The 16,537-nt window shown below is 46.8% G+C and overlaps 1 protein-coding gene across 7 annotated transcripts in view; it reads left to right on the forward strand.

Moving 5' to 3' along the window:
- Nucleotides 1-16,537, forward strand: part of OXR1 (oxidation resistance 1) — a 512,712-nt gene that overhangs the window by 59,259 nt on the left and 436,916 nt on the right. For all 7 annotated transcript variants that reach the window (XR_010598952.1, XR_010598951.1, XM_065586020.1 and 4 more), the window contains exon 2: nt 2,598-2,678. Coding sequence is in view for 4 of the 7 variants with exons in the window: in XM_065586020.1 (XP_065442092.1) it covers nt 2,662-2,678 (17 nt within the window). In the remaining 3 variants the exon portion in view is untranslated. The remainder of the gene's footprint in view (nt 1-2,597; nt 2,679-16,537) is intronic.

Consider the following 16,537-nt stretch of genomic DNA (forward strand, 5'->3'; position numbering starts at 1 on the left):
TCTTGTCTCTGGTTGTGCTGTACTCAGCCTTGAGCTACTTAATCTGCTCCCTGCACTGGTCACCGATCTGGTAAAATTGCAAAGCTGCCAGCTTCTTTACTATTTGTTGGTATGCATGATCATGGTACTTTTACTAAAGCCCACTGTTTTGCTGGCCTCACACCAGAAATTTACCAAGAGCTGGCTGTACACACCCTGGCCATAAAGCAGGGTGCTTTGCTAAAGGCTGTTTTTGTTCAGTCTCTGTGGCAAACACAGAAGTCTCTCTTCTGGTGTGTTTGCAGCGCGATGGCCAGAAGACAACGGAAGGTTAAACATTGACTCACCAAGCTGATGCACTTCACAAGGGAGGATTGTTTCCCTTTTCATTGGAGTTGATTGAAGATTCTTGGGATGGAGAGGAAAAGGAAATTGGCCTATGGGATTGTGGGATACTTTTGGCAGGCTCCCAGGACCTAAGTCGGAGGTGGGGGCATGGGGGAAGCAATGGGGCCAAAACCCTGGGTTCCAGCTTGATTTGGGATCAGACCAAACACCTGTGTAGGGTCCTAGGTCCGAGCCCAAGTCTGAAAGATTTGTGTGTAAACGAAAGTGGGGTTTGGGCTTAACCCTGAGTCTGAGCCCAGGCTTACATTGCAGTGTAGACATACCTTGAGTAGTTAAGTGTGAACTGTGCTTTATAAATCCTTGCTATCCTTTTTACTAGTCCTTTCTGTGTCCAAGAATTTCTCTCTCGCTCGCTCGCTTTTCTCTCTTTTCCCCCCCTCCATTGCTGTAGTAGTTTTCCCAGTACTGCGATTGCTCTTATAGTTTCCTTTATCTTCCATCGTCCTTTTAAAAACATGGATATCTGGGTCAGTCTCTCTCCACTCTCTAGGTTGTACCGTTTTGAAGTGATAAAACTCTACTTAGTTACTAGGTCTTCTTTAGTCTCGCTTAGAATTCTGTGACTTCAGAGATATTGGCTCTTGGAGCCTTTGTGTTGGTTGCAGTTTATTTTCTGTCTGTTATTATGTGACCCTAAGATTTAATTTTCCCATAGAAAATGTATATTTTTGCTGCTGCTTCTGCTTAAAGTTTGCTGCACATACTAACCTGCCTTTTCATAGGCATTGTGTAGTTTGCTTACTACTTCTTAACCCTTCGTCTGGTGATTTAAGGCATATTCTTATTAGATGGTTTTTTTTTTTGTTCCTCTTTTTAGCTTTCAGTTTCTAGGTAAGCATATTGGAGATAATTCTGTTCTCAGGAGAATTTAACCCATTATGTTTTTCCTACCTCTCTTTCTCAATATAAATTGTTTAAGCTTCCTCCCTTCATTTCCTGTTCTTTTCAAAAAGCCTGTACGTCTCAGTGATCAGACGTTCTCATTAATCTACCCTGCTTTAGTTATGTCAACAAATTCAAGTCATTGTCCTGCATGCACTTCTTGTTCCTTTATTCTCATTGTCATTCTCTGTATTCCTGTCTAAATGTTTTATCTTCTGCCACCCTCTGGGCACAGTCGCCTCTACAGTGAAACCCTCTCATAATGAAAAGGAGTCTCACTCTGGGTCAATTCCCTGTGTAGAAGCTTATTTTGATTTAGCTTAAATCTGTTCTTAAAATGAGTTAAGCTAACTCAAAATAAATCTGGTTTTAATGGAAATAAGAGCTTCCCCACAGCCTTTTGAACTATATTGATGTGTAAATAACATGTTTGGTTAAATCAGTGCTACTCCGAGTAGACAACTGGTAGACGAGGAAAATGCTTACCCATCAATATTCTACCCCTCACTATTGGGCAATTTGGTTAAAACATGGAAAAATATTCAAAATGTGGTGGTCTTTTTTTCTTCTGTGCCTCTTGTGACAAACTATATTATGTAAGTAGCTGTTTCCAAAAAAGGCGGAAGCTGTGCTGCCAGGAAAGAGGAGCACAGGGGGAATGTTGCTTGCAAAGATGGGTTAGGTGCTTATTGCTGAGCATCTTTTGATTTCTTTCTTTTACATAGAAAAATCAACCAAACCTAGAGTATAACTCTTTTGTAGGCTGTGTCTTTTTGCCATGAACTGCAAACTTGAGGGGTGGAACTATTTTAGTACCATGAACGTCAGTTTTTATAAAAAAGGTTTTGTCTTCTATTATTTAGCGATCAATCCTTGAGGTCCCTACTCAGTTTGCCTAAGCAGGGCTGGCGCAACCCATTAGGTGACCGCTACAATTTGGGGGGCGGCAACCGCGGCGGTATTTCGGCGGTGGGACCTTCCGTCTCCTCTGTAGAGGGGAGGCATTTCGGGGCGGGACCTTCCGCCGCCTAGGGCGGCAGAAAAGCTGTCGGCGCTCCTGTGCCTAAGTAAGGGCCAAGTAAGGAAGCAGTCATTGATATCAATGGCTGCTTTGCCTGAGGGAAGATTGACTAAAAATCTCAGGTTTCGGATCTACATCAGCATATATTTGGTTGCACGTATTTGCCTGTTTCTGTAACACTTCTGAATGGTCGCTCATGGGTTCTGGTGAAAGATGTTTAATAGTAAAGACATTCTTCAGGACATTTACATCCATCTCCTAAATGTCTTAGTCTGAAAATGTCTCTTTTCTTTTCTTTTTTGACCAGGTCAACTAGAACCTGTCTCTGTAGTGCAGAACTCTCATAAATGTGAAGCAAACCATCCACCATTATGTTTGGCACTAAAAGGTCAGTTTCTGTATTCTCTTATGTTTTTCATCATTCAAAAAATGTATAGTGAATGTGACCATATGGTAAAGCTTTGTTTGTGGTAAATATAATATTATGCAAGATACATAAGCAGGATATATTACTGTTGTTTTGTCTGTTTCCCCTCCTTTGCTATATAGTCCCTTAGTTCTTTTTCATGCACGGAGCAATATATAAACAGAATTATATTACTGCCACCAGAAGCACAAGTGACATCTCTAGCTTATGAAATAGAACATTATATTGGTATCAGAGTGCATCCAGCATTCAGAAGGAGAGATGCTGGAAATACACAAAATGGAGTAATACATATCCCATTTTCATGAGTGCAAATGTATCATTGCTGGGTCCATAGTAATGGGCTTCTAAAGCTGCAATTTTGAGGATTTCCATTTCTTGCTGCTTGTCTTTCAGGGTTGTGGGAAGTTAAAGCTTGTGTCAGATCAAATGATTCTACTAAACGTAATATTTATGCCATAAATTATGCTACAGTTGAGCTGGGATTGATATTTGATTGATCAATGACATAATTTCATCTGTAAACCACATGTTTCAAAGCATTTTGTTCTTCTACTATGTCTTTATTTCTTCAGAGTTTTACAACAAAAGGTCAACAACAGGTTTCATCCATTTCATCCATCCAGTGGCCTTGGAATTTTATTCTTTTTATCCACCCCCAGATTGTATCTTAAATATTATGTAAATGAAAATTCCCCACACAGGTTCCTTTCTGAAAGCCAAACACTTCCGTGTTGTATATGAGAAGGTCAAATACATGCCAAGAATTATGTGAGGTATTGTTAGACCGTGGGTACAAGAAGTTCTCACTGTCCACCTGCGAGATGCAGCTATTATGCATCTGTTTACTGTGTGTTGTATTATTCCCTACCTCAAACAGCTGTGCATCATGTACAATAGCTAAATGGTTCACTATATTCTGGAAGGATAAAGACAGAGTAGACCTTCCTGGCATACTGTAGATTCCTATGTATAAAGTGAGGAAATGCCTTTGACTAGATAGATAAAAAGGGTAAAATGTGTCATCACACTGTTTTATTTCCAATAGATCGTGATCCCTTGAATTTAGGTCCCCTTGTATTTAGGTCCAAATTTTCAAATGTGGCCATTAATTCTGGATGCCCAAACATTGGGTGCTCAATTTAGAATACTCAGAGGTGCTGAACCCGCCAACATCACAGGTTGACACCCCTGCCCCCCCAAAAATCAGTGGGTACTTTTTTGAAAATTTCAGACTTCATATTTAATTGTCTGTTTATGGAAAAATACTGTTTGCAAGGAAATGTTGTGTTACACAAAACAGTTAACTTATGGAAAAAGAAATTAAAGGTTTGTTTTCCTCTAAAATGAAATCTGAATGAGTTCTAATATTGTGGTGCCAATTATAATACAAAAGAGTTATTTTTAACAAAATCACAGCACTTTGATTTAAAGCCTAAACTCTCTCATCATCAAATTGTCAAAAGTTACCAGGTATATTGTAGCTGAACTCTTTTATTTCTACCTATTGCTGTGTTTTATGTGCAAGGTTTGCATTCAGTGAATCATATCTATTTGAACTAGTCTTGACTGAATAATAAAGTTTAAAAAGCAATTGTTCTATCAGAATAATTTTTTTGAACATGCAGCTTCTGAGGAAGGAAAATATTTCTAAGATGCTTTATCACAAGCCTCATTGACAACAGGTACTGACATTTTTAACAAAGATGTGAATTCCCCTTCATTTCAGTTTAATTTAAGAGCTGATCCCATGCCTTTAAATACTAAACTGTCATAAGTGTTTTCAGTATTCCATTCTCATCTTTTTTTATTTACCATGCTAATTTCTCTGTGATTAATTGAATCTACAAAAGGCACCAGCATGGAACTAGCAGAGGTGAGTATTTCCCCCCCACCCACCCAAATGATTGTCTGATGCGATGTTTTATTCATGCTACATACTTACTCCAGTTTTGCAAAAGCAATTTTTCATACCATCCCTTTGTGGAAAAACCCATAGAAGGGGACTCTTGGGTAGAGTTTCTATGAGCATTACTTTGCAGAGATCCCCTTCAGACTATCGCATGGGGTGGGATTTGCCCCATCCATAGAAGAGGCTAAGTGGTCTGCTGCTATTCCTGGCAGTGCCTCTGGGATTTACAGGTGGCTCTGGCTAACAGCTCTATCTACCTTCCATTGGAGGAGTCAGGCTATCAGGGATATCCCCAGCTGTGACTATCCCTGGGTTCCCAAGCAGGGGCTACACAGAAGATATAGTATAACCTAAGGCTCCTATCTTTTTGAACTAATCCCATATGGCTGGAGGAGATTTCTATTTACTGGCCTGCAAACTCTCCACGCTGTCTCCCAGTACAGACTCTGCACCATACCATAATGTCAAGGGGGAGCTGCCATAGAGGCAATTGCGGTCCCTGTATTCCTCTTGTATCATACAGCACATTGACAACACAATAATAAGTAAACCTGGAATAGGCTTCCACGGGAGGTTTTGGGGTCCCCACCATTGGAGGTTTTTAAGAACAGGTTGGAAAAACACCTATCAGGATAGCCTAGGTTTACTTGGTCCTGCCTCAGCTCAAGGGGCTGGATTTGAGACTTCTTGAGGTCCCTTCTAGCCCTACATTTACATTCCTATGATACTAAATCAGTGCAGACTCAAAATTTAACTTAATTGAAATTGTTAGTTTGGTTGGAAACATTTTCTGGATTCTGTGTGTGTTTATAAACTCTATCAGTCCTTAAGAAATCTGTAACAAGCATAGCTATAACTGATGTTTATGAGGGAGCCACATAACAACAATGGTTTGTGTCTTTGTGCTCTCTGCTCCTGGCTGTTTATCAGCAATTAACTAGTACATTTTGGGCTGGTTTAGTTTCTCCCCCCAAACCCCTCATTAGATGCACCTGCATGGTTCTCCTAAAGTGAAGACAGAGGACTTAGATGGAAGTCCACAGAGTTCAGGGAAGAGCTGGTGCAGGACTGGTGTATTTTCCTTTTTGGATAGATTGTAGAGGGCCTTTGCCTTAGGGTATGTCTACACTACGAGAGTAGTTCGATTTTACTTAAATTGAATTTTTGGAATCGATATTGCAAAGTTGAACGTGTGTGTCCACACTAAGGACAGTAATTTGACTTTGTGAGTCCACACTAACGGGGAAAGCGTCGACATTGGAAGCGGTGCACTGTGGGCAGCTATCCCACAGTTCCCGCAGTCCCCGCTGCCCATTGGAATTCTGGGTGGAGCCGCCAATGCCTTCTGGGTAAAAAAATGTGTTGAGGGTGCTTTTGGGTAACTGTCGTCATCCGTCCATCACTCCCGCCCTCCCTCCCTGAAAGCGCCAGCGGGAAATCAGTTCGCGAACTTTTCTAGTCAGTGACAGCGCGGACGCCACAGCAGTGCGAGCATAGAGCCCGCTGCGACCATTGCTGCAGTTGTGGCCATTCTCAACGCCTCGCAGCTTATCATCCACCTTTCCCAGAGGCAGATGCAGATAAGTCAGGCGAGGAGGCTACGGCACCGCGGTGAGGGCCTGAAGTCTGAGAGTAGCACAGACCTGTCAGAAAGCACGGGACCCAGCGCCGAGGACATCACGGTGGCAATGGGTCATGTGGATGTTGTGGAACGGCGATTCTGGGCCCGGGAAACAAGCACGGACTGGTGGGACCGCATAGTGCTGCAGGTCTGGGATGAATCCCAGTGGCTGCGAAACTTTCGCATGCGTAAGGGAACTTTCCTTGAACTTTGTGAGTTGCTGTCCCCTGCCCTGAAGCGCAATGACATCCGGATGCGAGCAGCCCTGACTGTCCAGAAGCGAGTGGCCATAGCCCTCTGGAAGCTTGCAACGCCAGACAGCTACCAGTCAGTCGTGAACCACTTTGGCGTGGGCAAATCTACCGTGGGGGTTGTTGTGATGCAAGTAGCCAAGGCAATCGTTGATGTACTGCTGTCAAAGGTAGTGACCCTGGGAAACGTGGAGGTGATCATAGATGGCTTTGCAGCGATGGGATTCCCAAACTGCGGTGGGGCCATAGATGGAACTCACATCCCTATCCTGGCACCGGAACACCAGGCCAGCCAGTACATTAACAGAAAGGGCTACTTTTCCATGGTGCTGCAAGCACTGGTGGACCACAGGGGACGTTTTACAAACATCTACGTCGGATGGACGGGCAAGGTTCATGACGCTCGTGTTTTCAGGAACTCTGGTCTGTTTAGATGGCTGCAGGAAGGTATTTACTTCCCAGACCACAAAATAACTCTTGGGGATGTGGAGATGCCTATAGTCATCCTCGGTGACCCAGCCTACCCGCTAATGCCCTGGCTCATGAAGCCCTATACTGGCGCCCTGGACAGTGAAAAAGAACTCTTCAACTACCGTCTGAGCAAGTGCAGAATGGTGGTGGAGTGTGCTTTTGGCCGTCTCAAGGGGAGATGGAGAAGCTTACTGACTCGCTGTGATCTCAGCGAAACCAATATCCCCATTGTTATAGCAGCTTGCTGTGTGCTCCACAATCTCTGTGAGAGCAAGGGGGAGACCTTTATGGCGGGGTGGGAGGTTGAGGCAAATAGCCTGGCTTCTGATTACGCCCAGCCAGACAGCCGGGTGATTAGAAGAGCCCAGCGGGACGCGCTGTGCATCCGGGAGGCTTTGAAAACTAGGTTCCTGAGTGAGCAGGGTAACCTGTGACTTTTAAGTTTGTGTACAGAGAAGCTGAACCTGCCCCCGTTTCTTTACCCAGTTAATGTTGACTATCCTCTCCAGTTACATACCCCCTTCACCTCCTTCCAACACACGTTTAGAAATAAAATCACTTCTACTTTGTTAATGAACACAGTTTTCTTTATTACTGTTTTCGCGGGAATGTTTTAAACCTGGGACGCAGACTGTGTTGGGGAGCGGGTGTAGTGTAGTGACGCAAATGACACTTCTAAACTCCAGGATTGACAGGCTCCGCAGTGGTGGACTGGTTGTTTCAACGGAGCCTGTCACCCCTCCTGATCGGGACTGTGTGTATGGGGGGGCTATGTGACTTTGTGGCAGGGGGAGGACGGTTACAGATCCCCTGCTGCGTGGCTCTGTGATCCAGGATAAGGACCGCCGCATAAGATCTGTAACTGCCCTCCCCCGCCACAAAGTCACAGAGCAACCCACCCCCCACCACAGAACATGAAAACCACCTCCCAGACTGACCAGGGTAACTAGTCACTGCACTGTGTATGTGCCCTGCTGCTGGACCTGCCCCCACCTATGTACCCTGCTAAAGGTGACTGTCCTGTCCAGTTACCAACCCCCTTCCCCTCCCTTCCCCGCCTCCTCCAAAAGAACATGATGGAAACAGTAATTAACACAAACGTATTTTTTATTAGCAACTACACATGAAACTGGGAGGTGAAACTTGGACGGGGGCTTGTGTGAGGTGGGAAGGAAAGGACTTGTCAAATTTTGGGGAATGAGAGCCTTCTACTACTAGAGCTGTCTGCAGGGGTGGAGTGAGAGTTTGCACGGACTCTGCCGCCCCTCCTTCTTTGGACTTTGGGTGAGGGGGGTATGGGACTTGGTGGCGGGGGAGGGCGGTTACAGATAGACTGCAGCGGGGCTCTGTCCTCCTGCCTCTGTTCCTGCAGAACATCCACAAGGCGCCGGAGCGTGTCCGTTTGCTCCCTCATTAGTCCAAGCAGCGTTTGAGTCGCCTGCTGGTCTTCCTGCTGCCACCTCTCCTCCCGTTCCATGTGTGATTGGTGCATTTGGGACAAGTTCTCCCGCCACTGGGTCTGCTGTGCTGCCTGGGCTCGGGAGCAGCCCATAAGTTCCGAGAACATGTCCTCCCGTGTCCTCTTCTTCCTACGCCTAATCTGCGCTAGCCTCTGGGAGTGTGATGCCAAGCTAGGTTGTGAGACAGTTGCAGATGTGGCTGTGGGAATGGGAAAAAGGGAGTGAATTCCTCAGAAAGATAAATGTAGTTGTGAACAAAGAACATAGTCTTTCTCTGTGAACAAGACCATGCACAGCACCTATCACATGCGCACTCAGGACAAGGTCGAATTCTCGGCCTTCGCATTCAGTGCCTGGGGTCTTGCACTGCAGATCTGAGAAGCGGGGCAGGACACCGGAATTTGTGTAGCAGGCAGACATGGTAAGCCGTAGACTTGTGGCAGCTTAAAACTTTAATAGTAGCGCTGGCCTCCTTTCACATTGAAAGCAATGCCAGTCCCTGCTGCCAGCAATCCGGCAAGCAGGAACTGTGCCCCTGTCCCACCCCCTCGCGGCTGTCCCCGGGAAAGATCCCTGTATGCTGCCCCTCTCCCGCCTCCACCGCGTGGCTGCAAACCAGTGGTTACAGTTCTGTAAAGGAACGGGCAAGCAGTCCCAACACTAACATTCCCCTACCTAATTCAAAGCAGGTCACCATGAGCGACATCACCCTGATGAGGATCTCAGACACTGAGAAAGAAAGAATGCTTCGGGAAAGCCTCCAAAGACCAGGGCCGTGTGCCGCCATGCTCTGCAGGGCAATGATCCCGGAGTACTTGATTGTCTCGTGGCGCGGAAACGTTTCATACCACGGAGGACCCAATAAGGCTGCTCTCCCCAGGAACCTGATGCAAAGGCTTTCCAATTACCTCCAGGAGAGCTTCCTCGAGATGTCCCAGGAGGATTTCTGCTCTATCCCCGGACATATAGACCGCATTTTACTGTAGCTGCACTGGCAGGGACTAAACAGTAGAGCGGCTTGGGCAGAACAATCATGCTAAACCGGACATTGTTAGATTTTTTTTCAATAGTTGCACTGCCCAGGACTGAAACGTTAAGCGCCTAGGGCAAACTAATCATGAGAAACCCATTGTTGTTATTCTTAATATTCCTGTTCTGTTAAAAATAAATGTTTAGATGTTTACAACACTTACTGGCTGATCCTTCCCCAGATTCTGTGTCCGGGTTAACGGCTGGGGACGGTTGGTAGGGGATCTCTGTAAGGGTGATGAAGAGATCCTGGCTGTCGGGGAAATCAGCGTTGTAAGCGCTGTCGACTGCCTCGTCCTCATCTCCTTCCTCATCTTCCCCGTCCGCTAACATGTCCGAGGAACCGGCCGTGGACAATATCCCATCCTCAGAGTCCACGGTCAGTGGTGGGGTAGTGGTGGCGGCCGCACCTAGGATGGAATGCAGTGCCTCGTAGAAACGGGATGTCTGGGGATGGGATCCGGAGAGTCCGTTTGCCTCTTTGGTCCTCTGGTAGCCTTGTCTCAGCTCCTTGATTTTCACGCGGCACTGCGTTGCATCCCGGCTGTATCCTCTCTCTGACATGGCTTTAGAGATCTTCTCATAGATCTTTGCATTCCGTCTTTTGGATCGCAGCTCGGAAAGCACGGACTCATCGCCCCACACAGCGATCAGATCCAAGACTTCCTGATCAGTCCATGCTGGGGCCCTCTTTCTATTCTGAGATTGCACGGCCATCACTGCTGGAGAGCTCTGCATCGGTGCCAGTGCTGCTGAGCTCGCCACGATGTCCAAACAGGAAATGAGATTCAAACTGGCTAGACAGGAAAAGGAATTCAAATTTTCCCGGGGCTTTTCCTGTGTGGCTGGTCAGAGCATCCGAGCTCGGACTGCTGTCCAGAGCGTCAACAGAGTGGTGCACTGTGGGATAGCTCCCGGAGCTATTAGCGTCGGTTTCCATCCACACCGAGCCTAATTCGACATGGCCATGTCGAATTTAGCGCTACTCCCCTCGTCGGGGAGGAGTACAGAAGTCGAATTTAAGAGACCTCTGTGTCGAACTAAATAGCTTCGCGGTGTGGACGGGTGCAGGGTTAATTCGATGTAACGGCGCTAACTTCGACATAAATGCCTAGTGTAGACCAGGCCTTAGCGGAATAGGTCTGGATACAACTGAGGATTATTTCTTGGAAAAGTAGAAGCTGGATAAGAAAAGGGAAAGGTCTCCCTGACACACATGATCACAATCACTGGTTGCAGGAAGTTGTGGGAGTTTTTGAATTCTTCTTTGTGAAAACCCCTTTGGTTTCATTTAACTTTTGGCGATAAGATGTGGTTTTACCCTGAGGCAGATGAACAGTGAATATGGGCCAATCACTTCCCACTAAGAGTGTGTCTACACTCATGCGTGTATGTGATCACATGTGCGTCATTGTGCCAAAGCCCTCCTACTGTCCTCATCTGAAGTACATTCCTGAAGCTAGCATGCATAAGGGGTGTGGGTATGTACACACCTCCGCTGTGGCATGGCCCTGTATCCCTTCTATAGTGCAGTGTGGACGGGGTAAGGAGTGTGCACCAGGTCACAGGTACTGATAGTCCTTTAGGGTCATTCCCCCAGTGCACTGATCACTTTGCTGTCTGACACTTACCCAAAGGTATAAAGGTCCCAGATCCCCCATTGCCGGCAGTACTAGGGACCTACACTGAGCAGTTTGTTCTCCTATGAACTGTACTGATCACCAGTGCTGACCATGGAGCATGTTCCAAGAGCTGCTGCCTGGTCTTTGGAGCACGCCCAGGTGCTGATCAATGTGTAGGCAGAATACCCCATCCTCCATAACTTTGCCTGTACCAGCCGGAACAAACACCTGTATTTGGAGATTTCACAGGGGCTGGAGGAGGCAGGCATTCACCACACTCTGTCCAAGTGCTGGGAGTACATGAAGCGCCTCAGGCTCCTGTACCAGAGGATGAAGGACTCGTACAGTCACTCTGGGAGAGGACCTAGTACATGCCCCTGCTAGCCTCATTGTACTGTGGGATGCTGGTGATGGGCAGCGTGAGAAGGCAGCCCAGGCCTCGTAGATAGTTCCAGAGGAAACTATAGGAGACCCAGAGGATTCCACGCATCTACCTGGCAGACCCGGTTGAGGAAGCCCCCTCTGAGGAGCCTGGGGAGGACCCCGAGCTGTGGCAGGAACTGTGATCCAAGTCTGGTAAGTTGTAATATGCCCCCAAACACCCCGTAAATATCCCCTATTGCTCTGGTAATACATGCCTGAAGCCAGCGCCCTCACCCCACCCATACTCCACCCTGACATGGTCCCCAAACAAGACATGGCTGCAAAGGGGGTGGTCAGGAGGGCTGTTCTTTGTGGTTCTCCATTCCTCTTCCATGGCAACTCAGTCTGCTACCTTATAATACAGTCAGTTTCCTCGTGAATTGTCATCAAGTCCTGTAAATCTAATCCAGCAAATTTTTGTTTTAGAAGAATTTTGAAGCTGGTTCCTCAGGCTTAACGGCAGGACAAATGTGCTTGGTCTACTGTCATAGCTCACCAAACCCCTCCACTCAGCAATATGAAGAGGGGTCACCACTATCAGAAGCATCTCTCTTACACAGGTGGCCAGGTGTCCTCCACAGTACTGGAAAGCCACTTTTCTTTTCCATTCTGAGGTAGCTTCAGTACAGCTATGTTCTCCAAGCGATGGCCAGCTTTTAAAGAAGAGAAAGGTGACTTGGGAACATTACCCTAAAGAAACCAAACCCCAGCCCAAGTGGTCCATCCATGCACTGTAAACGTTACATCTGAATACAATTAATTCATGTATCTTACCATTTTTAACCTCAGCTCTTTCCTTGTGGGCTGCAAAAGTAGCCTGAAGGAAGGAGACTGTAACAGTTGTAAAAAGCAACAGAGGGTCCTGTGGCACCTTTGAGACTAACAGAAGTATTGGGAGCATAAGCTTTCGTGGGTAAGAACCTCACTTCCCACGAAAGCTTATGCTCCCAATACTTCTGTTAGTCTCTAAGGTGCCACAGGATCCTCTGTTGCTTTTTACAGATTCAGACTAACACGGCTACCCCTCTGATACCTGTAACAGCTGTGTTCCTTGGATTCTAAGTAGTATCAATATTGTGGCCTTTGGCAGCACAGTTGTGTTATGTGAGGGGGAAGGGAGATTTAGGTACCTTCCAAAGAAAAATAAAATATAGTGCTACCCTTGTCTTTGACTTGTTAGGACATTCTGATACTGACAGAGAGCCTATTCCACTGGGAGGGCAAAAGCAGCACCGCAGAGATAGCAGAGGAAGACGCCAAAGGACTCTGGAGGACCTGCTTGTTGGCATAGACAGAAGGAGTCAAGGGTAGCTTAGGGTAAGAGAGGATTGGGCTCGAGGATGAGGCATTCCTGCACAGAGAGAACAGGACCTTGCACTCATGCAGTAGCTAGTCCAACTTGTGGTGGAATGCTTTCGAGGCCTGTTTGATGCCGTGGCCACTGCTCCTCTGCGGGAACAGGCACCATGTGTTGCTCCTCCAGCTGCTGTGCAGTTTGTTGCTGAAGTGGTGAATCCCAGCTCCCCTGCCAGGGAAAAGCATGCTGGACACCTGGCACCACATCCTCCTCAGTCACCCGAAATCCCTCTTGGAGGAATCCCCCCAGAATATTAAGGAGGGGAATGATGAGCCTGACCCGGTCCCTGTGGTCCAGCCTGTTTTCAGCCCCCAAATCCCACTCAGGACATGTCTACATTTTATAGAAATAGAAATTAATGGAGATATTCCATCTCCTAGAACTGGAAGGGACCTTGAAAGGTCATTGAGTCCAGCCCACTGCCTTCACTAGCAGGACCAAGTACTGATTTTGCCCCAGATCCCCAAGTGGCCCCCTCAAGGGTTGAACTCACAACCCTGGGTTTAGCAGGCCAATGCTCAAACCACTGAGCTATCCCTCCCTCCCACCCACACAATATTCCATGGCTGTTCCCCACCCTTGTCAGGGTGAGGGGGAGGTGAGGGGTGAGGAGATGTCTCCTGAAGGGATTTGGCTTTCTTTTTTTGTTCATTTGTTCCTATTACAAACTGTTCCATGTATGTATGTAAATAAAAGCTACTGTTCCTTCACTTGTGTCTGTATCTTGTTTTCTGAATATGATACTTGATACTTCCCAGAGATTTGGGGTAAGTAACAAGATTCACAGCACGTGACGGTGTGATTTCTGCAAAAGTCTTGTGCCAAGGAAATGCTAACAATTCCATCCCTTCCTAACCCTTCCCCATGCCCCTCAGCCATTAAGAAAAAAATAAAAAAAGTTCATGGGTCCAATGAAGTATGCTGTGCTCTCTAAAGCACCACAATGAAAAACAGAGAATTTTATTGAGAAGTCTGTCTTGCTTAATAATAAAAAGTGAATAGAAAGGAATCAGAACTAAACTAACAGTGAAGATACCTGACACTGACCGGTATTTTAAGGACAAACCCACCTGCACCAAACAAATACCACCGGTAACTAATGCCATGGGAACAATCATTGTAGGACTGGAAGAGACCTCGAGGTCTTCTAGTCCAGTCCCCTGCATTCATGGCAGGACTAAGTATTATGTAGACCAGTGCTTCTCAAAGTCGGGCTGCCGCTTGTTCAGGGAAAGCCCCTGGTGGTCCAGGCCAGTTTGTTTACCTGCCGCGTCCGCAGGTTCGGCTAATCGCGGCTCCCACTGGCCGGGGTTCGCCGTCCCGGGCCAATGGGGGCTGCGGGAAGGGCGGCCAGCACATTCCTCGGCCCGCACTGCTTCCCGCAGCCCCCATTGGCCTGGGATGGCGAACCGCAGCCACTGGGAGCCACGATCGGCCGTACCTGCGGACGCGGCAGGTAAACAAACTGGCCCGGACCGTCAGGGGCTTTCCCTACACAAGCAGGGGACCGTCTTTGAGAAGCACTGATGTAGACCATCCCCTATTTGTCTAACCTTAAAAATTTTCAATTATGGAGATTCCACAATCTCCCGAGGCAATTTATTCCAGTGCTTAGCTACACTGACAGTTAGGAGGTTTTTCCTAATGTCCAAATTAAACTGCCCTTGCTGTAATTTAAGCTATTGTTTCTTGTCCTGTTCTTGGAGGTTAAGGAGAATAATTTTTGTTCTTCCTCTTTGTAACAATTTATGTATTTGAAAACCATTATTATTTCCCCTGTCAGTCATCTCTTCTCCAGACTAAACCTATCCAATTTTTCATTCTTCCCTCCTAGGTCATGTTTTTCTAGCTCTTTAATAATGTTTGTTGCTCTTCTCTAACTTTTTTCAGTTGTTCTACATCTTTCCTGAAATGTGGCGCCAGGAACTGGACACAATACTCCAGTTGACCCCTAATCAGCACGTAGCAGAGCGGAAGAATTACTTCTCGTGTCTTGCTTACAACACTCCTGCTAATACACCCCAGAATGATGTTTGCTTTTTTTGCAACAGCGTTACACTGTTGACTCATATTTAGCTTGTGGTCCACTATGACCCCCAGATCCCTTTCTGCAGCATTCCTTCCTAGGCAGTAATTTCCCATTTTATGCAGAGGCGACATGGGGGGAAAGGGGGCTATGCAGGGTCCCATGCCCCACCCAGATTGCTCAGTCACATGGTGCGGCTGGGTCCCTTCCCTGCAGAGCAGCTGAGCCAGCGAATTGCACTGGGCAGGGAGAGGCAGGAACAGAGGAACAGCTGGGCGCTGCAGGAGGGGCTGCTGCTTTCTTGGAGGGAAGTGTCTGCTGGGGGGAAGGAGGGGCGTGACTTGAGCTGTTCTGGGGTTGTGCCCCTCCCCACTGTCAGCAGGCATGGGTTGTCTATGTGTGCAACTGATTGTTCCTTTCTAAGTGGAGTACTTTGCATTTGTCCTTATTGAATTTCATCTTATTTATTTCAGACTATTTCTCCAGTTTGTCCAGATCATTTTGAATTTTAATCCTGTCCTCCAAAGTGTTTGTGACCCCTCTCAGCCTGATATTGTCCACAAACTTTATAAGTGTACTCTCTATGCCAGTATCTAAACCACTGATGAAGATATGGAACAGAACAGGACCCAGAACTGTTTCCAGAACTCAGTATGTCCTTCCAGCTTGACTGTGAACCACTGATAGCTACTCTCTGGGAACAGTTTTCCAACCAGTTATGCACTCACCTTATTGTAGCTCCATCTATGTTGTATTTCCTTTTGTTTATGAGAAGGTCATGCGAGTATCAAATAGCCTTACTAAAGTCAAGATATACCACATGTACCACTTCTCTCCTACCCACAAGGCTTGTTACCCTGTCAAAGTAAGCTATTAGATTGGTTTGACACATTTTGTTCTTGACAAATCCATGCTGACTGTTACTTATAACCTTATTTTCTTCTAGGTGTTTGCAAATTGATTGTTTAATTATTTGCTCCATTATCTTTCTGGGTATTGAAGTTAAACTGACTGGTCTATAATTCCCTGGGTTGTCCTTATTCCCCTTTTTATAGATTGGCACTATATTTGCCCTTTTCCAGTCCTCCAAAATCTCTCCCGTCTTCCATGACTTTTTGAAGATAATTGCTAATGGCTCCGATATCTCCTCAGTCATCTCCCAGAGCAGGGGTCAGCAACGTTCGGCATGCGGCTCGCCAGGGTAAGCACCCTGGCGGGCAGGGCCAGTTTTATTTACGTGCTGACGCGGCAGGTTCGGCCGATCGCGGCCCCCACTGACTGTGGTTCGCCGTCCTGGGCCAATGGGGGTGGTGAGAAGCAGCACGGGCAAGCGATATGCTGGCCGTGGCTTCTCGCCGCCCCCATTGGCCCGGGATGGCGAACCGCGGCCAGTGGGGGCCGCAATCGGCCGAACCTGCCGCGTCAGCAGGTAAATAAAACTGGCCCGGCCCACCAGGGTGCTTACCCTGGCGAGCCGTGTGCCGAACATTGCCGACCCCTGTCCTAGAGTATTCTAGGATGTATTTCATTAGGCCCTGATGACTTGAAAACATCTAACTTGTCTAAGTAATTTTTAACTTATTTTTTCCCTATTTTAGCCTCTCATCCTACCTCATTTTCACTGGCATTTACTATGTTAGATGTCCAA

This window comes from Chrysemys picta, chromosome 2, assembly GCF_011386835.1.
Source record: "Chrysemys picta bellii isolate R12L10 chromosome 2, ASM1138683v2, whole genome shotgun sequence".
Taxonomy (NCBI): domain Eukaryota; kingdom Metazoa; phylum Chordata; order Testudines; family Emydidae; genus Chrysemys; species Chrysemys picta.